Raw genomic sequence first — 22,218 nt, forward strand, 5'->3', positions numbered from 1 at the left:
GATCCAAAGCTGCCATCTTTGCCCATGTAAGGAGATCTGGGTGTTAATTGAAGCTAATGGCAAGTTGCATTGTTATGTGTCTTTCCATTTGTCTCGTAAGTCCTCCGCCCGAGTTGGAAAGTGTAAATTACCCAGCTTTCTTGCGGCATTTCATGGAGGCACGCCCCCTTTACCTCGGAGTTCTTGAGGGTACCCTGAGGCGGCCGTATGACCTTACGACAAACATGGCTGCGCCCATAGTTGAGATGAGATGACATGTATTTTCTTTGCATTTGTAGGCTACTGTGTTGGGTATTTTAATGTCGATGCAATGCTCTTACACACTAGATCACATTGCTGCTTCAATCCGGTCACCAATTCATGCATTGCGCGGTCTTGCTGTGCGTGCAATACAATGTAACAATTTGTTTTCCAGCCGGTTTGCTAAAAAGGCTACATGTAGCACAAAACAATAACAAAGACTAGTCTGCTAATGCCCCTTGAGACTCGAGAGAAACACGACAGCACTATTGTTGAAATTGAAATAGGCCAAATTGAGTTACTAAAAAAAGTTTTTATTATTAGTTCACATTGACCATACCCAACAAGGGCAAATGAGGGACGTGTTCTCGTGTTCTAGACCATGGTTTGAATTACGGGGGGTATTGAGGGGATCCGACCCCCCTAGATGAGACTTGGACCCTCCCAAAAGAGATGAAAATAATAGTTTGGGGGGTACTGAAAAAATGTAATAAACTTTAATGTTATCCAATATTGCATGTAATTAAATGCAGTATTACCATCACATACCAACAATGCAGGATATAATCTAATGAAATACGATTTTCAAACCCTCACCCCCATTGGGCTGTACCATTTCTCTGGTAAGTTCAGACTGTGTTCTTTGCTATGATATAATACTGACAAATTAAAACAAATGCACAGTGTAGGCTGCAAAAGCCTGATATACGAATGGGTTAACAAGCGGTGGCCAACTGGTCATTTGTCTAATATTTCACTGCCTTTGTAACATAGTGATAGCCAACCTTAGAAAAACATTGAGTAGCAAGATCACTATGGTTTAACCGGAGGTCTCCCTTCCACTCAGCGGCCACGACTGCTGCTGCTGCTTAGCTTAAAAATCAGGCCTACAATCACACGCCATAGGAGGAGTTCCATAGATATACTGACACGGGGAGAGGTTTAATGAGGCGATTTATCATTGTGCATTAATGTCTTAACAAGAGGGAATCTGCACTAATATTCAGGGAATTTCGCATGTAGATTAGTGGTTCTCAACCTTTTTTAAGCAAATGCCCATACAGCCATAATTGCAACGTTACCTGCAGTTAGTTTGAAACGCTACGTGAACATATATTAATCAATTGGACCTGAAATGTCTTTCCTCGTTGCCATTATTAGAAATCAGCCTTTCTTAAAAGCGTATTGCTGCACAAACATTTTGTGATATACCATGTGAACACCAGGCGCACTATGAATTGCCTAGGCTACATTATATGAATTACCTAGGCTAAACAACGTGAAGATATTTGTTTTCCAACTGTGAACAGGTAATTTTTTTATTTGCTTGATGTTTGGTAGGCTTAGGCTATCCAAGAAAAATGAATCAATGAACCAAAGGCAGGCCTTGTTTTAGGCTAGGTGAACTTGGCTATTAAACGGGAGACTTTCTGTGGCCCATCTGTAATCAATTCTGGGTCTTAAATGTAAGTAGTATGTTTGCCATTTCCGTGCTATTGGTCTGTATGCATTTCCATGTTTGCACTGTACTGATATACTAAAAAAAAATGTTTGGACTTTGGCGCGCAATTTTACGCACGGGGCGCACCTTGAAACAGTGTTAACTCAAATTCAACCCTTCCCATAACTTGTAAGATATATTGTGCTTGCTAGTATGACTAGTTTCTTTTAAACTAGTCAGCCAGCCACGGTCATATGACCTATAGTTTGAAGGAAAATTGACTGTGAACCACAAGTGTGAAAGCATGTGTGTAAGCCTATATAAAATGGAGAGTGACGTCACCAGTCAAAATAGCTGTAGCCTACCCCCCGAAGCTCACGGTATAATTCGAACACTGTTCTAGACCAATGTCCAGCACTAACGAGACAGCTGCCCTGGTGGCATCCATGTTCTTCCCAAAAAGACTACAAACCCCAGCGTTCGCGCTAGCAACTCATTCGTAGCCTACATGTCGTACGGGTGGGCGTACAAGACTAATGGAAAGACCCATTAGCTCTGGGGTAGCAAAGATCAAAGTGTGCCGTCTTCACTTAGGCCTACCGAAGATTACAGTATCCACTCGAAGGCAGAGGACAAAACTGTGTGGAGCCGATTTTTTCGTCCCTGCGAGAGTTTACCAGTTCCGATAATTCAATATCCCCAGAGCCCGTCTACGGAGAGCCTTGCCACTCTGAATTAAAGGAGAATTCCGGTGTGATATTGACCTAAAGTGTATTGAAACATGATACCGAGTGTGAACGTATGTCTCATAGCCCATCTCGGCTTGTCCCCTGCACTCCAAAACGATAAGTCGAGCAACGAGTAAGAATGAACAACCCCATTCAAAATAATTCAGTGGAAATGCATGGATTCCAGTTTCTTCCAGTAGCAGCAACTGGAATCCATGCATTTCCACTGAATTATTTTTGGAATCTGATCCCTTATCATACCTGTTCATTCTTACTCGTTGCTCGACTTATCATGACTAAATTCAAGATGGCTGCAAACGCTAAACTTCGTGAAGATACTGTCTGTATAAATCGTCTTGTAAGTAAACTACCAGTGCTTTTTCAAAGTTCTCAATGTCTCGTTTTAAATGTCAGGGCCCTCGGAAGTCTACCAATGAAGTGTGGAGATACATTGAGCCTCGTAAATGGGTGTAAAACAGTGATTTATTTGCATGGCTAGCCCGATGCCGAAGCACCACTATTGGAAAAAGCTGTTGGTAGCATCGGCTAACTAGCGCCAGATTTTGGAGTGCAGGGGACAAGCCGAGATGGGCTATGAGACATACGTTCACACTCGGTATCATGTTTCAATACACTTTAGGTCAATATCACACCGGAATTCTCCTTTAAGTCCCATTGTCCCGAATTTTGGATGCAGTTCCACCAGAGTTCCACTGGGGGCGATCGCCATGAGTGCAGAATGAATGGGAGTCAATGGAGCTAGACGGCTAAAATTGTCTCTTTCACCTGATTGTCGTTGACAAATCTCAGATTTGATTGTAGTTTCTATAACTTCAACATGGGTTATAGGTCAAAAGTTGAATGAACGAGTACTTTTTTTGATTTCTTACAGGTTGGGTCGTTGTTGCACATAACACGCTAACATTGTGCTAATGAATGACGTCATTGACACATTTGAAAGGCTTTTAAGAACAATTAAGTGACTTTAAAAAATATAATACTCAACCAAGTGTATTTTCTTTGGCTCCCCTTTCGAATACAATACTCAAATTACTTGAAAAAAAATTATATCCCGAGAAAAGTGGATGTTGAGGGGTACAGCTCCATAGACCTCCATGCATTCTGCACTCGTGGACGAGCGCCCTCATGTGGAACCACAGAAGGAACTGCAACCAGTTCAGAAACCGGAAGTTTTCCGAGAGTGGCAGTTCTCCCCTTATTAGACATTCTCTGATATCCCCATGTTATTTTCCCATAGAAAAAATCTCAAGATAGGCTTACCGGATCTCCTTATTTGGGCAAAGGTGGTAGCCTTTTTCAGAGCCCGTTTACGGAGAGCCGGTAGCCTAGAAATCTAGACGCGCCCCTAGCGGCCGCAAATTACATTTGCTGCCAGGGCTAGTCTAGCAACTCTCCGTTGGCTTGTGAGCTCCAGAAATCGAAACTTAATCAGGCCAATGAAATCGTGTATAGAGTCGTTAGGTGGGCTTGACATAATGATTGATGGCAGAGTTGCAATGGTTTGGCTTGAATTCCCTGCTACTTGAAAACAAATAAGATGGATGTTGCTGCTGGCGAACAGTGTGACACGAGTTAAGCTTTTATTAAGTAGGCAAACGTTTGAACTAGCCAACTAGCTCCGCTGGTGGGAAACGCATGGGACTCATAGCGCTGCCGCTGTCCTTATTGCGTGCAGAGGGAATTTGAAAGACAACTGATTATCCCGCCCCTCGGACTGAGCACTGCGAACGGTGAGTGCCCAGACCCTACATTTTAATGTGGGTCTGGCTCGTCAGGCTAGAGAGCCGGATCACTCCCTATTAACTCCATTGTACCTACAATATGTTGCAGTTCCGCTAGGGGCGATCACGAATAAGTGCAAAAACAATGGGGATCTATGGAGCTAGACAGCTAAATTTGTCTCTTTCACCTGGTTGTCGTTGAGAAATTGAAGATTTGATTGTGGTTTCTGCAAGCTCAATAGGTCAAAAGTTGAATAAACGAGTAGTCACGTCCTTTCGATTTCTTACAGGTTGGGTCGTTGTTGCCCACAACACACAGCTTTCTGCTAATGAATGACGTCATTGACACATTTGAAAGGCTTTTTAGAACAAATAAGTGACTCAAAAAATATAATACTCAGCGGTTTGTATTTTCTCTGCCCCCTCTTTTGACTGCAACATTCGAATTTCTGGGCAAAAAATTATATCCTGAGAAAAGTGGATTTGAGGGGTACAGCCAAACCAAAGTCCTTTTAGGCAAGTCCCTCCACTCGGCGGCCATTTGACAACGCTTTTTGGGCACTCGTCGGGCATCCATTTCGGCAGAAATGCGCGTGCGCAAGGCTTCACGACACCAATCTTGCTCCAGCGGCGAGATCACAACACATGATTGGCACGATGTCTTCACAACACACCATATGATTGGCTCAATGTATTCACATGTCGACGTTTTGCCGAGGAAGGGGTGGGATATGTGTAGACAACGGCCATATTGGCGTGACAAACTAGCCCCATGCATTTCTATGGAGTATTTTTTGAGTGCTGTGTCTCCACATTAGAAAGTCTCTGGTACAGCTCCATAGGCCTCCATTAATTCTGCACTTATTCGTGAGCGCCCTCATGTGGAACCAGAAAAGGAACTGCAACCAGTTCAGAAACCGGAAGTTTCCCGAGAGTGGCGGTTCTCCCCATAGACATAATATACATAGACGCCGCATCGACCGCTGCTCCCTACTAGCGCTGACGAGATTTGGAGCCGCCATCTTGGACCGGTCATCCACTCCACTCAGTGTAATCTGTTTGGCCGGTGCAATGAGCTGTCAGCACACTTAATTAATCATATCTCACTGAATACCGAACAGATTTTCACGCGGTTTTTTTTGCTGCAAAGGTCATACATGTAGCTATGATACAGGCCACATTGTTCGAAAATACAAAATACAACCAATAGTACGGTAATGTTAAATCTTACTTGTGAAAAGTAAATCCCCCCGAGTATGGTCCGCCGATTTGAGCAGGAACATGCTGCACAGTGCTGTCATCTTGTGTTTTCTGCTGCAACGCAATGAGGAGTATGACAGGTCCAAGATGGCGGCCGCATTTCTTGTTTCCAGCAGCCAATGCGGCGTCTATGTATATTATGTCTATGGTTCTCCCCTTATTAGACATTCTCTGCCTTTTTGTAGGCGAACTTCAGAGGCAGCGGCGCCGGAACGAGTTTGAAAGTGGGGGTGCAAAAAAACAAAACAAAAAAAAGCTGGTTTCGGGCTGGGTTCCCCGAGACAATTTTGAAAATTCCAGAGGCCAACTACACTCTAAAAAATGTTGGGTTAAAAATAACCCAAATATAACCCAGCCGCTGGTTAACTATTGGACCAACACCACATTGAGTTATCCTAACACAATGGTCTGGGTACATTATTAAACCCAGCAGATTGGGTATGATTCTAACCCAAAACACTGGGTTATATCAACACAACGTTAGTTAAATTGGCACAATAGACTGGGTAAAGGTAACCAATGTGCTGGGTTATAACTATATAAATGTTGAGTAAAATTCACACAGTATATTGGGTATAGATTCAACCCAAACCACTGGGTTATATCAACAGAACTGCTAGTTAAAATAACCAGTTGTCGGGTTTTCTAAACCAAGTATTTGGGTTGCATTGAGAGAAAATGGGCAACAAATAGCCATGCAATGAAATAAAACAGTTCGACATAATTATTTATTTGACAGTTTACTTTATTTTTGAATGGATAGCCTACTCTAAAAGCAGCATCAGCATGTGATAAGTTACTTCCATGAAGACAGCTAGATTCCACGGTCCATTTGGGGGTCAGCCCTGTCAATCAAAGAAAGAAAAAGAGTAAATTAATCACTGCAGAACTTTAGATCAAGACTTTCACGAACCATGATCAGTGAATGATGTTGACAAACATTAAACATTCGGAGACAAAATATTAGCGCAACACACTCGGAAACCATGACCACCTCATGGAATTGTTTAACAGCAGACTGACAAACATACGTTCAGTAATATTAACGTTAGTGCCAGTGATAGTTCTCATGTTAACACATTCAGTTAGTTAAATTCAAGTTGTCTGTAACGTTAATGTTACCACCAAAAACCACCCAGTAAGTTACATGGCTATAATATGAAGCTACCCTGAATGAATTAATATGTTGTTTGGCATGATGATTACCGTACGTAGAGAGACTACTTCGACTGTATACATTAGCTGACACACATGCTGCACTAACACGAAGCATTTGTTAGAGCTAGAAGCTAGCATACCAACCGTCTGCTAACGTTAACCTAGCCAGCTGTTGGTATGCTAATTTTAGTTCTTTGTAAAAGTTTGTTTTGTTTCTGTTCAGCAGTTCATACCCAGTCAACACAGAACTATGTTTTTAAGAGTCTGTCTTTGTGTAGATTTAACATTAACATGAGCAGTAATTGTAAGACTGTAAATTAATGTTAGTTAACGTTAGCTGGCTTGAATGTCACAATTCTTAACCTGCTTAGGCTGAACGAAATTGGCAGGCAGAATATCCATTCATATCACGAAGGTATCTCTGGGTGTAGGCTACTTTTAAAATCCGTCTGAATAATAATAATAAAAAAGTTAAAAGCAGATACATACCTTCCAAAATCGCCTGATTTCCACTGCATGTTGAAAGCTGCTGGACTGCATGGACGGTTGAAAGAATAACGATTTCCCCCGAACTCTCAAATAACTATGCAGCTGTGTTAAAGTTACCCTGGTGCTGAGTAGTGTGCTCACGTCAGGTGGGGGAGAGGAGGGGCGCTGTCCTAAACTATCAACCCAACAAGCTGGGTTACAGAAAATAACCCAACATGAGTAAAAACAACCCCACACAATGACCCAACAGTTTCAACTCAGCGTTTGGGTTGAGAAAATAACCCAGCATTTTTTAGAGTGTATTAACGCACGTTTTCACGTGGGATATTACGATATAAGATAGTCTAATAATAATTAAAAAAAAAAGTCTAACAAAAAATGTCATTATGTTAGGTGCTTGGTTAGGTGCTGTGTAGTGATTTCGGGTGGTTTCATTCAAGCTGATTGGACTGCAAGTAGCGTCTTTTTACGCACAAAGTGATTTAGTCTAGGCTACAAGTTCTAAATGGATAATCAGCTAAAATAAACTGCGCCTGATATTGACAGACACAGACACACCAGCATAACCTGAATGTCCATTCAATGAATAAAGGAGGTAGTCTGTAGCCTACAATAATAATGATCACAATCTCCATTTTCTGTCCTGTGCACGCAGCCAAGCCTTGTCAATGACTGTGATGAAAAGATCTGCACATAACCTGTCACTGTTTATCCCCGTAAGAAAACGACACTAGAATTAGTTACCCAACTGTACCTGTTCCCTTTGTGTTTGACTGTAATCATGTTATACATTAATTAGTGATTAAAAATGACCTTTCTGCGCTCCATATCTGTAACACGAACTGATCTGACTTGACCCGAGTTTACGTGTAAGCCTGTGTTTGCATGATTCTCTACAACGTTTTACTGCATTGCCATGAACAAAGTAAAGGCAAAAAAGGTGTTTCTTTGTCGAACAAAATGGGATGCAATGTGAGCCTTAATTGAATTGAATGCCATGCAGGAATTTGCTAGGATCTCAAAACCGGATTATGAACATTCTTTGCCATAGAGAAACACACGATAGCGTTGGATTATAAACATGCTTTGCCACAAAAACAGAGAAAAAGGTGAGGTAAGTCGAGCTATATGAAGTTATTATTTTGCTGTCACTTCGTCTGTTTTATAACCCAGAAGGATGTACTTGGTATCAAATGATAGCTCTGTGTCTCCTCTTTCATCCGACATGCGTGGCATGACAGGTCCGCGATTCAAACGAGAGTAATGGGTGTGCAGTTGGTTTTTGTACATTTTGTACATTTTTTGTACATTTTGTACATTTTATTTTGCAGTCAGTTCGTCTGTTTTCATAAGCCAGAAGGATCGACATACTTGGTACCAATGGGTAGCCCTGTGTCTCCTCTTTCATCTGATATGCTTGCCATATCTATGCGTTCACGGGTTTGCAAGTAATTCAAACGAGAGTAATGGGTGCGCAGGTGAACGCAGAGACTGTAAATATGATGCAATTTGATTTAATTTCATGATTTTTTTTAATCTTCATACTTTAACGTACAGACAAGTGCGTGATCTCGTTGGAAAGCCCCACTTCTGCTCTGTCACGCAATTAAGGCTTCTCGCTGCTAGGAACAGTTGCGGAGCAATGTAACAGAGAAGAAAGGGTGTGTTTTTTGACGCACTTTGCATCAATAGGCTTCGAAATGGTTAAAATCTCACGTATCCCCTGAAGTGCCTTCACGTACCCCCATTTGGGAACCACTGAGCGATGCCGTGTCGGTGTTGTGGTCAACAACTGCCTTTTTTTTTTTTACCCCCGAAAAGTGGGGGTGCGTTCGCAGCCCCTGCACCGGTGCTTCCGGCGCGCTTGTTCAGAGGTCTATGGCAAGTGTCATAACAAAAGGTGTGAATTATTATGTAAATAGAATATTTCAGTCTTTTAATTTTTTATACATTTACAAAACACTCCAAACACTTGCTTTCTTGTGGGGTGTTGGAGTATTGTGTGTAGATTGATGAGAAAAACTACATAACTGAATCCATTTCAAGATGAGTCTGAAACATAACAAAATGTGGAAAAAGTGAAGCGCTATGTCTATGCTCATATTTCTTTGGAATTGAGTAAACAACTGCATTTACCTTTACAATATTGTTACACTTCTGAAACTATTTGGTAACTATTTGGTAAGAGTTTTATGCACCACTTTAAGTTTAATTTCGCTGTTAGTTATGCCCCCGCTAAAAGTCGTAAGTCAATTAACCTTTCCCAGAACAACTCTCAATCAGATCTGCGTGCTAACCATAGGCTGTAAAACAATACATGCTGCTAACTGATGTTAAGTTACAGTTACAGTGGAGCACCATACAATCTTTGCTCCACCCTCCGGAAAGCCAACGTGACCGTGATTGGTCATCGGCTGACACAGTTTAAAATACAGTTCTGCCAGTGGTGGTCAGCCAAACAAGGGTCTCGATTTCAGTGAAGTAGCTTGTCCGACAGTGTAGTGGTTGGGAATAAGCGGTTTAAAGAATTGTAGGTTAGTTTATGTGGGTTATCTTATGTATTCGCGATCACATAAAGGCTGCTAGAATAATGGCAACAGTTAAAAAAGATGATAGATTGACAAACTCGCAGGGGTTTCTCTGTGTTGGTTTTGCTGGGATTTTCAGCAAAACTGTTACTTCCCCTTTGGAGGTGGTAAAAATTGTAAGCCAAGTAGGTACATTTCATAGCAAAAGAGGCTTTATTCACAGCTTTTTGCTAATCTACCAGAATGAAGGTCTACGTGCGTTTTGGAAGGGTAATGTGGTTTCCTGTCTTCGACTGTTTCCTTACAGTGCAATTCATCTGGCAACTTACAAAAAGTAAGTATCATAACGCTACATTAGAAGAACATCCAAATGGTTTAACACAGATTGACAGTTAGTCAATGTGTGTGGTCATATACCTCCAAGATTAAATGTATGCCGTATTCACTTATGCTAACAAAACTAGCGATAGCTTGCGATAATTATAGACTGTTTGTCAACATTAGAACAATGTCCAACGTGTTGTTTTGCTAACTTAGATAGCTATGGCTAGTTAGCTCGCTATTGTCTAGGCTATTGCTCCTGTAGCGAGTTGTATTCGTTCTTAGTTACACAGCGGGACATGTCACGGTAAATTCGGCTTCTATTATTATGTGCATGTATGTTATTTGGACGCGACATGGATAATCGCGTAACATTACCGTTAGCAGCTACCTTTAACGTTACCGTTGTTGGGTGAGTAGCTGCTAGCATTACGATGACGTTATCGTTACTAAAAAGGTAGCTTGTCGTCTGTTTTACAGTTTTTTTTAATCCTTTGGAACATCATGTATCAGAACTCGTTTATTGCGAAACAGCTTTACATTTGTTTAAAACTTTATACTGCCCCTCAACTTCCTGGCAGGTTAGGAATTTATTTATTTATTATAGTTCGTCGGCAAGCTAGCGTTTACTTCCGTGCTCAAGTTTACCATCGTTCATGTGATGACGGAGTCACGCTTTACATTTCGCCCAATCAGAATCCTCAGAGTGTCACCACATAATCTGGTGAGGCGAGCCTCCAAGATTTTTTGTAGGTCTAATACATATTAACATTACAACCTGAGAATGTGTCGCATAGATATATATCTACGACGTGGCATGTCAGCTTCCCACTTGCACACTTACTGGCTTCTGGAAATGAACTCTCCTCCCATGTGTGTAAACTAAAAAGGACCGAGGAGTGTTCCGAAACCTTTGAAATGTCACGTGGCTTGGCACATGTGTTTACAAATTAGCCCCCTGCCTCGTGAATGTTCTGTACAGTATGTACCCGGAGTCTTGGAGTGTGCCCTTTGCCTGTCGCTACATAAACAAATGTGTAAAATATCAAAACATATCAACAACTTGTAACATTGGTTAACATATTGATAGTTGGCCTAAAACTATTAGACTGACTGGATACATTTTTCCCAGTGTTCTTGTACATTACCTGTTTCAAGGCTTTAATTGCAGTATTTGTCCATTAAGCCTACATTATTTTTTTTCCTGTGTGATGCATAGAATGTACAGAAATGTCGTAAAACATTTTCTCTTGATCTATGATGATACACAATGGTATGGAATGTATATATGTAGTATGAATTGTAAGAATTACATTTTGTTTTAACCATTTCATATGTTTGCAGGATTGTCCACCAGCATATGGATGGTTTGGGCCATATATCACAGTGGCAAGCCATAGTGGCTGGAGGCCTAGCAGGAATAACTGCTGCACTCACCACATACCCACTGGAAGTGGTAGAAACACGCCTCATTGCCCAGAACTGCAGGCAGTCTACCTACAGGGGTGTGCTGCACACCATGTCCAACATCTACCACAAAGAGGGGCTCCTGGCTCTCTACAGGGGATTCTCTCTCACTGTGATTGGTATGTTCCCATTCGTCTAATGAGAAAATGTATAAGATGTGTAAGATTGTCCACACAATATGAACAACTGATTACATTTGGTTTCTGTTGTGACAGGTGCCGTTCCATTCTCTATTGGCTGCTATGCAGTCTACATGAACCTGGATAAGTTGTGGCAGGAACCACACTTTCGCTTCTCTTCTCTGCAGAACTTCATTAATGGTTGCCTAGCAGCAGGAGTAGCCCAGACTCTGTCGTTCCCCTTTGAGACGGTGAAACGAAAAATGCAGGTGTGGGAACATTTTTGTCACTCTTGATTACATTTATTTAAATTGTTAATGCTAAAATAAATCGTGAGGTTTTTTAAATAATTTTATTTATTTTGACAGTTTTTATGAAGTACTATGACTGTAGATAAACTTGACATTGTACAGTGTTTTCACTGTAATTCAAGTGAGTAGAAACAACAGTGATATAATAAAGATATCGCTATGTAATGATTATAACATCTCACTGCATGGTTCTCCTTGCTCCTGTGGTTTTACCAATGGTGCAGTAAATATTTTGTCCATGAGGTGGCACAAGTTATTAACAACTGAACAACAATAACTCAAGTATGCAACAGGTAGTTGTGGAGTTACTGAAAGGCTATGCAAGAATAAGAACTATTCGTTTGTTTATCATTTTTATGAGGGAAAAGGTGATCACATAAGACACAGCAGACTAATTAACTTCATGGCTTTAGTAGAAGACGGGTTTATTCTTTGAGTACATTAACTGTGGACAAAGAACTAGAGGACATGTTCTATTATTAGGGACCACAAGGTGTTGTGGCAGCTGAGAATGTAGACACTGTTCAGGGTCTGCCTGGCCATAGATAAGGTCTCCAAAGATAGGCTGGTGAATATCACACAACAAATTGAAAATGCCCCACGGTTTTCGGGGATACTCTGATTGTATGGGCAAAGGTTCTGACTGCCTTTGTTCACCAAGCTTTATCAAAACAGTCTTTCAGTATACAGCATGACTTTGAATTGAGATGCAGAGGTGTGTAATCATTTGTGCAGTTAGGCCCAAAAGATCAAATCATGCAAATCATGCAGCCATTATGGGGCAAACATGACTGTAGAAACTGGCCCCACCCTGCAGGCACCACAGAGGGATTTTAAAGAAGCCTAAAGCAAGGGAGCAGCTCTTGTCTGTCCTTAAACAAAAGCTGTGAGGAGACTGTCCATGGTTTTCGACAGTCCTTCCCTTTAAGAGCCGGGAGGGCCTCGTGACTTGTTGTGTGTTGGGGTGGGGGATGGTCAGAAGCAAAGTTTCCTGTCACGCTTGTGAATGCATTGACTGCATTGACATTGCAGAGGGTACAAAGTGGAGGGTAAACTCTAACACTGGTAGACTTCTTCCATGCCTTCGCTAAAAAGCACTTATGGCAAAGAGAAGTAAATAGGAGCAAGGGAGCCACACTGCTCTACACATGACTCATGTGATAATACTTGTCTGTAATTGGTTAAGTATGAGTCCGTACACTGCATTCAATTCAATTTGTGCCACTGCCGACTTGCTACTTCCCACAACAGAATCAAGACCATGTTTATTTTCTGAATCATGACAATCTCCCAGCACAATTACTCCAAAGCAATGGGACAATATACCAAGGGAGAATGTGAATATGATTTTGAATCTGAATTGAATTTTGACTGATGAATCACATTAAAAAAAGATTTACAGTAACTGATGTCTTTCAGGCTCAGAGTTCTCACCTGCCGCATTATGGTGGGGTTGATGTCCACTTCAATGGGATGTTGGATTGTTTCCGACAGGTCATCAAAACCAAGGGCATTCTAACCTTGTGGAGTGGTCTTACAGCCAACATGGTGAAGGTAGGATGTGTCTTATATTATGTTTGTGTCATTGTTTTTGTGTGTGTTTGGACTAATGTGTTTTGTGAATTGATTTGAATCACATTGGAACATCTAAGGACGAGTACACATTTCTTATTAAATCATTAAATAAGCTTATATCATTTGGATGTGTTTGTGTTGACAACAAAATTAAGGTCTGGCTGTGAGTAAAGTAAAGTAAAGTAATGTTCCATGAGCTAAAACTGGCATGATTTTATCTATTTAGACTGGATTGAATTGATGGGGCTTAATCTGTGTTATGAAAGAATAAAAGTGTTAATTAGGATTGTAATCAAAATAATAGCATGTTATCAATAGCTTGCTCAGTTTTTCAGTGGATTTGCTTCACAACTGGCAGCACATTTGTAGTTGCAACTAGATGCAACCTGCATGTCCCTAAATGTTGTATTTGGTTTTGTATGTGAAGTATGTCTAGTAGATCATAACATGTTTTTGTGTTTCCTTCACAGATTGTTCCCTATTTTGGCCTACTCTTTACCTGCTTTGAGATGTGCAAACAGGTTTGCCTATACCGCAATGGTTACATTGTGTCCCCCCTGAGTTACAAGCTGAAACCAGGTGTGGATCAGAGTTTGGGCCCTTATGAATTGCAGGAGGTCAAACGCTACCTCAGAAACAGGAAGTTTCAGCCACAGAACTCTTCCATGGGAAACCGTTGGTGAGGTGAAGCCTCAAACTTTAAGGATAAGTTTGCTGCTCAGTCATCATCCATAGACTGTCCTGATTTTTAAAATGCAGAAGTCTTCTTGAATTCTGATGTTTTGAATGACATTGTTGTTTCTAGGTTGGTTTTACTGCCTAGCACTGCGGATGTTTTTGGTGTATCACCAGCAATATGTCTGGATACAACAGATCTTGTAATTTCTATGTTGTATGTACTATTGTCAATATGAAATGCTGGCAGTCAAATATTTGCACAGGCAGAAATAATGTATTAATACCTCAAAATGTGTTTAATGTGATTGCACATGAAAATGTTATCAGAATAGTCCGGCTACAACAGTGGCCATATGGCTGGAGTAAAGACAGTAAAGGACATTTTAGTGGACAACATGCAGGAAATGTGAATGACTATTTTTGATTGATCCATGGGGTTGGGTCAATGCTTCTCTTTTAAATATCCTTAATGTGTTTGTCCTCCATTACTGAAGGTGCCTTGCCACTTACGTATTACTTTTTTTTCTTTTCACATCATGGTATTGTATGGTACCAATGTATTATAGATGCATCTGAGGACACACTACCCAGATAGCAAATGTTGTTATCACAGTGTGTTGGATCTAGCTGTGTTCTGATGTAAATCTTTGCGTATCCACACCAGATCAATGTAGATCCATAACAGACAATGCTGTTAGCTGTTAGTTAGATCCTACCACAAAAACAAACCTATATACAGTAATGACACTGTGCCCTCATGTTGCACTCCATTACCGCATGGTATTTATGTGGATATTTAATAATTTAAAATGAATGCAATGCAAGACCATTTTAAAGGTCCCCTGTGTAACGGTTTCAATTGTTAACAAAATCAACATTTCCCATTCATAAATGTGGCCCCATTCATGTTTAATTACCACCACCACCAATTCGAAGCATACCTATTGGCTTAGAAATCCTCATTTTACATCAACATAGTGTAGGGGCTACTCTCCATGTACGTGTGCCATTTGAAAATAATGGTGGCCAGCAAGGGACATGTGCGAAATACAGCCGCATACAGTTCAGTCTTTGGCGTCTGCATAGAAAAAACATTAGCTTGGATTCATCTGCAGAATTTCCCTACATTCAACAATGTAAGTTACGAACCCATCTTCTACAAGCCACATGTCTTCCTAAAATTCTGACATTGAAATTGTATTTTCCAACTAAATGAATAAAGAGAAAAATAACTTTGTTTATGATCTGTCACTGTATCACTTGATCTCTAGACCCAGAGACAGTTGATAAACTAACCTAACGTAGTTTTGCAAGAACTAGTAGACTACCACAAAATTGCTGAATTTGTGTTATTTTCAGGTTAGTTTGCAACAATATACGTTTAACTTAAGTTTAACCAAAGTCCTTGGCTGCTACTTAGCTAGCGAAGATCACTAGTTGCTCTCCATTCACTTTCCATTTACTGTGCTAACGTTTGCTGGCTAGCTCGGTTAACAGGCAAAATTAAACTATTTATTATACTATCCGAAAGAGTGTTTCATTGGCATCACACACAAGCAATGGCAATAAAATAGTATACTGAAAGTTGTTTGTTGGTGCGCACATCCAAGGCAGGTGCTGGACAAAAAGTGCTAGGCTATAAAATAGAAAAAGGGTGGAATGTCTGCACACTTGCTCCCATCAGGATTTTTTTAATGACTATTCACCAGTGTAACATTAAAAAACTCCTGATGGGAGCAAGTGTGCGGACATTCCACCCTTTTTCCAATAAAATAGTATACACAATTATATTACTGTTTTGTTATTGCTTATTCAGAGAAAAGTTTATGTTTTGATGCGCCTAGGAGTCCAGAACTAGTGCCAGTTTTTGATGTGCGACGGCTACCGTAGTTCTAAACGAGGCAGCGCTTGAGAGATTGGTTGCAATATAGTACCTAACTAGCCTGGCGGGCCATCCTATATCATTGAAATGTATAGTCTGGAATCGAACCATTGACCTCGCTTAATCCAAGGGGTGGGCAGAGAATTGTCTTTCAAACTGCCTAGGCATGCAATAGGCCAGCGCTACGACCATATCCGTATCCGGTTGGCAAAACGGCAAATACATCCTTCTTCGAAAGGAATGACTTAAGTGCATTGTGTTGCTCAACTTTCAAAGAAAAGCACAAGTCCAACTCCTCCAAAGTTGACCCCAACGCTGATTCAAACAACCGCTCTTCGTTCACCATAGCCACCTTCCTTGTTGTTCACCGTCGCAGGACTGTCGTTATCCTGTTATGCCCGCCTTAAGACTCTCTAACAAAATAGAGCGCTGTGATTGGATGACGTCCACGGCGTCAGCCAATAGAAATCCCTATGGTTTGATACTAGACGTACAGGCTGAGCAAATTAATTTGCCGCCGCTAGGGTGCGTCTAGATTTCTAGGCTAGTACCTAACCTCTAGATTGGAGAAATTCTTACACAGGGGGGCTTTAAGTAGGCCTAATCATTGATTATAATGGTAATCACCCACTCTAACCAGAGACTTTCTAATGTGGAGACACAGCACTCAAAAAATACTCCATAGAAATGCATGGGGCTAGTTTGTCACGCCAATATGGCCGTTGTCTACACATATCCCACCCCTTCCTCGGCAAAACGTTGACATGTGAATACATTGAGCCAATCATATGGTGTGTTGTGAAGACATCGTGCCAATCATGTGTTGTGATCTCGCCGCTGGAGCAAGATTGGTGTCGTGAAGCCTTGCGCACTCGCATTTCTGCCGAAATGGATGCCCGACGAGTGCCCAAAAAGCGTTGTCAAATGGCCGCTGAGTGGAGGGACTTGCCTAAAAGGACTTTGCTCTAACTTATTTGTAAAAATGTGTCTATAAAATGTCATATGCATTCAATCAGAGCAGTATTGCTGATGGTAAATATATAATGGGGAGATTAAAATGGGTTTTAAAGTTATTTGTCTTTGTCCTCTGCATTTTGTTGGTTTCATCCCGATGAATATACACCCTTCTCACACAAACGTTGCCACACTAAAGACATGCCAGTCACAGACCATTTCTTTTCCACTTGTCTGTATACCTTGCATAGTTTGTATGGGTTAAATGTTACATTGCAATATTTACTATAGACTGGATATCTTTGATTTTTAGTTGCAATTACCTGTTTCTGTTGATACAAGCCTTTTGTCACAGATCTTTGACACAACCATAATGCAGTGACAAGTCAAGGACACTCTTGCTATGACCTTCCAGGTCATCTATGGCCGCTGCCTTGCTCTCGTGAAGCCTCTGATACTATACTTCCTTTTGATTTAAGGCGGACTGAGCCTTATCTCTCTAGGGCTCTGGGACTGTCATTCACTAACATTATGACATTAGTTCTATTTGTTTTAATAGAACTTCATAGGAACCACATAAACAATTTGTTTTTAAAACAAAGCGCATTATTCGTGTCTTGTGATGGAAAACATTGTAGTCCAACAGTAAATCTCTATCAGTAATGTGTTTTATACGATTGAGTGGTTACTGAGTTGAACTAAAAACATTTGACGATCAAGTTGTGATAAATTCGTAGGCTTCCCCCATAGACTGTAAAAAATAGGCTTCCCCCCTCCTTTTCCCTCTTTTAGCCCCCACCCATATCAGAGAAACAACCAATAGAAGCCCGAGCTTGAGATCGCGTTTTGTCTCGCGAACTCAGCACTTTTTAAATCAGTACAGAAACTTGTTCATCGGCCATTTCGACTGAGCCGGCAGACCAGCCCAGAGTCGAGGCGGAGGATCATTGCCCTGTTCCGAGTCCGACCTTAATCCGAAATCGCCCGAAAATGAGTACCGACACCATGGTCATGTCCTTCGCCAAGGACTTCTTGGCTGGAGGTATTGCTGCTGCTATCTCCAAAACAGCTGTTGCTCCCATTGAGAGAGTGAAGCTGCTTCTTCAGGTAAGCCGGTAACTTGAGAATCGTGAGTTTGTTAACGTGAGCTAACTAACGTTAGCCAACGTGAAGTTGTGCTAATGGATGGTTTGATTGAAAGGGGAATCTATTGTTTCCCTGTTCTAATCTGTTGACAAATGTATGGTCATACAGTTAGCTATTTGGGTGGTTGAACTATATTGTGGCATTCAGATGATTGTTGCTTGTCTCTGTTTGTCATTCAAGTGGGTAGAGGTGATGACTTTGAGGCATGTCGTTTACGGTCGTCTCCGCGTTAGCTATCATAGCTAACGCTAGCGGTCTAGCTAACAAAGTCCACCATTACGTAACGGGCGGTTGATGGCTAATGAATGACGAACTTAGGAATGCTAGTTGGTGACAAACGTCAAAGGAACTGTTAATTCACGATTTGATCCTTTCAATTTCGCATTTTCAGAAACCTTTAAGTGCACTACTTTACCGTGGCCGTTAATATTAAATCATGTTAATAATGCTAAATTAACGTTAGCTTGCAGTTAAGTGGGAGTGGTTGGTTTGCCAGCAGGTTCAATTTAAATCCCACTTTCAGCCCAATAATCTTATGTAACTGTTATGACTTCAGTTAACAACGGGCAGACATTTACACTAACCTTAGTTTATTTTGGATTCATTAATGTTTTTATGTTAGGAGTGTGAAAGGCAACCAAGTTCAATTAATCTTAAAACCAAGTTGGGAAAGTTGGCAAACGTCATGTTTCGTGTTTGATCCAAGAAACCAGACGTGCATACAATATAACGTTAGTAACGTAGTCTGTTGTGAAATGATTGCGTGTGTCTACTGTAAACCACTTTTATCTTTTAATTTCCTAGTAGCTCTTTGCGTAATGTTCACTATCGGAAGTCAAGCGAACTAGCACAAATGGCCAAGGTCGTGGGAAGGGGGAGGCCTCGGCCTAGCAAGCTAACACTAGCTGGTTAGCCAACGCGGATGTGGAACTAATTGTTCTTGACGAAAAGAATGTGTGACGTTAATAGTAATATTTGGTCATCTAAAGTCTGGGTATGAGGTTGAACATTTGACGCGTTTTAAGCATGCCCTGTCGCCTAAGGTTTCCACCTTTATCATTTAACTTTGACGATGTAATCTAATCTCATTGTCTGGGTAGAAGGATGCTGCTAATGCTAGCTTGCATTTGGCTAATGGTAATGATTATCGTTAGCCAGATATGTTTGCTGTCCTCTAAGCACTGGCTTACTTTGCAGTACAGCGTGTTAAAATTTGATTCAGTCGAGGATGTCCCCTTGTTTCTCGCCGTTTTAGTTCAAATAGCTTATTGACCCGGTTGGATTGCGACGCCCTTGTGTGCGGATGGAGGGTTGACCTCCATCTTGAGATTGCAGGTGAAGTTGTGGGACTTCAGATAGCTTGGCTAGCTACCGGTTAGTTAGCCAACTAATAGTGTGCCTAAATTGTTTGACAGTAAAAGATGAGAAACTGCTATGGCTGCATTGGTCAACATGCGTCTTTACGTTGCTCCTTGTCTTGTATATGTTTGTCTATGCCTTCTCTGACTTACTGTTGGTTTACAGGTGCAACATGCAAGCAAACAGATCACCGCTGACATGCAGTACAAGGGCATCATGGACTGTGTGACCCGTATCCCCAAGGAACAGGGCTTCTTGTCCTTCTGGAGAGGTAACCTTGCCAACGTCATCAGATACTTCCCCACTCAGGCCCTCAACTTTGCCTTCAAGGACAAGTACAAGAAGATCTTCCTTGATGGTGTTGACAAGCGCACCCAGTTCTGGAGATACTTTGCTGGTAACCTGGCATCTGGTGGTGCTGCTGGAGCCACCTCCCTGTGCTTCGTCTACCCCCTCGACTTTGCCAGAACCCGTCTTGCCGCTGATGTTGGTAAGGCCGGAGCTGAGAGAGAGTTCTCTGGCTTGGGCAACTGCCTGGCGAAGATCTTCAAATCAGATGGCCTGAAGGGTCTGTACCAGGGCTTCAATGTCTCTGTTCAGGGCATTATCATCTACAGAGCAGCCTACTTTGGCATTTATGACACCGCTAAGGGTAAGTTTTCCTTTATTCTTTTTATCACAATTTACATTTTTAATTTATTATTTTCTTTAATGTTCTATTCCTCTCCTTGCAGGTATGCTGCCCGATCCCAAGAACACTCACATTGTGGTCAGTTGGGCAATTGCTCAGACTGTAACTGCTGTTGCGGGTCTTACATCCTATCCCTTCGACACCGTTCGTCGTCGTATGATGATGCAGTCCGGACGCAAAGGAGGTACTTGACTTAAATTCTCTTGGCATTGGCATAATTTGTGCTGTTGGGGGACACGTGAACTCAATCATGCTTTTTTTGCATTGCAGCTGATATCATGTACACTGGCACAATCGACTGCTGGAAGAAGATTTCACGTGATGAGGGTGGCAAGGCCTTCTTCAAGGGAGCTTGGTCCAATGTTCTGCGAGGCATGGGCGGTGCCTTCGTACTGGTCTTGTATGATGAGTTGAAGAAAGTCCTCTAAACCTTTTCTATGTCCACCATAAATGTTGTGAGGTGTCTGTAACATATCTTGTACATTTGGAAGGACTGTCAAATTCCGCCTTATTTATAGGGACCAACTAGTATGTTTACTAGTTGTACTGGGGGAATTGGTTTTTCTGTCATTCTGGCCCCTTTTTCTTTTCCGTTTGGTTCCCCATTCACATTGTCATTCCCAGGATTAAGCAACCATACCGGGTATTGAAATCCGTCATCCAGCCGGTCTGTTTTTAGTCATCACTTTAATAAAGACAACCTACTGAACCTACTTAAGTCTTGCCCTTGATTTGTGTTTTGGCTAGACTTTAATGTGGTTTGTGGCACAACTGATCTTTAAAAGGAGTAGTCTAGTGCTTGACCATTGACATTACTGCACAAGCCAGTGTCACTTCCTAAGGTGAAACTCCAAACCTTGGTTGCCCTCCAAATTGTAGTTGGTATTCAGCCAAAGACGGCTGTGAAATCTTCACCCAGGCAGGGTGTAATCCATCCAGGTCTGTGGACATTGAATGTCATCTAAATTAATTGATACAGTAGTTGATTTAAATTTACTTTCCTTTTGCAATTGTCTAGCCAGGTGGTACAGATGGTTTTTTCCATCAGGTAGTAGTAGTAACGTCATGTGATGAGACTGGGATTAGCTATGGCGTGAAGTGGATTAACGCCATCGTCTAAATATACATCTTATCTCCTATCAAGCCTCTTTCTGCCTTCAGCTTTGCTGTAGTTTAACCTTTGTGTTAGGTGAATGAACTAGATGGGGTCTACTGTTTGTCTAGACTAAAATGTCATTCTATTCTTCTAAAAATGCCACATGAAGCCTTCAATTTAGTTGAGGGGGGTAATATTAATAATTGGGTGTTGACATGTTTGTCCATGTGTCTGTACTGGGTTGCTGGTGAGGAATGAATGAAATGCCAGTTTGGACACATGATCCTGACAGCTGCAATTGGCTGAAACTATTTCCTGTCAGCACGATGGGGGTGCAACTACATGTAATGGTACCTGCTTGCTAGATGTAGCCTAGCCATAAACTTACACTGAAATTTGAGCTCTTGTGTCACCTTGTCAACTAACACCAATACGACCAAAGGTCTAGTTCAGTCATGGTTGTGCATGGTCTCATGCACACACACTATAGGGACACTTGGCATTGCCTATCTGCTATGCAGCTTATGAGTAAGGGCAAATTCATTAAATTAAAATGAGTGAGATTTATGTATTCAGTGAGACCGGGTGGTTAGAGCTGGCAGAACACTTCACATTTGGATTAGTGACACAATTGGGATCACTGTTCACTTTTATCTGTATTGGGAAGTGCATTGTCTGTGCTTGGTAGGCCTAGTCTCTAAATGAATTGAGGTCACCAGCTGATATTTTGATGAATCATGAATGCCCAAGGATTCGTCAGCTGTTACAAGAAATTAGTCGGTGAGGGTGCAGAATTGGGTAGATTTTGTATCTTTTTTTTTTTTTTTTGCCTGAAGGTAATAGTATACCTTTAGCCTATTTAGTTTCTGGGAAAGTTCATTGAGGGAATCCCTCATTTACAATGAAGCTGAGATTACATGGTCACAATACAAATTAATATACAAATAGAGGAAGAGTAATGCACGCTAAAATACATTAATATAACTCAAGAAAAATATATTAAAATAATAAATTTAATAAGATAAGTAAGAAA

At 41.3% G+C, this 22,218-nt stretch overlaps 2 protein-coding genes and 1 long non-coding RNA gene across 3 annotated transcripts; 2 read left to right on the forward strand and 1 right to left on the reverse strand.

The window, feature by feature from the left end:
* Positions 1-6,138: 6,138 nt before the first annotated feature.
* On the reverse strand, positions 6,139-7,313 carry LOC121694694. Its single transcript, XR_006025867.1, has 2 exons — positions 7,059-7,313; positions 6,139-6,256 (listed from the first exon to the last, which is right to left on the reverse strand). It is a non-coding gene; the product is annotated as an uncharacterized LOC121694694 (long non-coding RNA).
* A 2,179-nt stretch (positions 7,314-9,492) lies between these two features.
* On the forward strand, positions 9,493-15,293 carry slc25a43 (solute carrier family 25 member 43). The gene is made up of 5 exons (XM_042074944.1): positions 9,493-9,920; positions 11,252-11,493; positions 11,590-11,762; positions 13,224-13,358; positions 13,850-15,293. Exons 1-5 carry the CDS (start codon positions 9,601-9,603, stop codon positions 14,060-14,062), a joined length of 1,083 nt encoding a protein of 360 aa, XP_041930878.1. The 5' UTR covers positions 9,493-9,600; the 3' UTR covers positions 14,063-15,293.
* A 2,492-nt stretch (positions 15,294-17,785) lies between these two features.
* Positions 17,786-20,802, forward strand: slc25a5 (solute carrier family 25 member 5). The gene is made up of 4 exons (XM_042074952.1): positions 17,786-18,000; positions 19,564-20,050; positions 20,133-20,273; positions 20,360-20,802. The coding sequence occupies exons 1-4, from the start codon at positions 17,884-17,886 to the stop codon at positions 20,515-20,517; spliced, it is 903 nt and encodes a 300-aa protein (XP_041930886.1). The 5' UTR covers positions 17,786-17,883; the 3' UTR covers positions 20,518-20,802.
* Positions 20,803-22,218: the final 1,416 nt, after the last annotated feature.

Source organism: Alosa sapidissima, chromosome 20 (assembly GCF_018492685.1).
Source record: "Alosa sapidissima isolate fAloSap1 chromosome 20, fAloSap1.pri, whole genome shotgun sequence".
Classification (NCBI taxonomy): Eukaryota; Metazoa; Chordata; class Actinopteri; order Clupeiformes; family Clupeidae; genus Alosa; species Alosa sapidissima.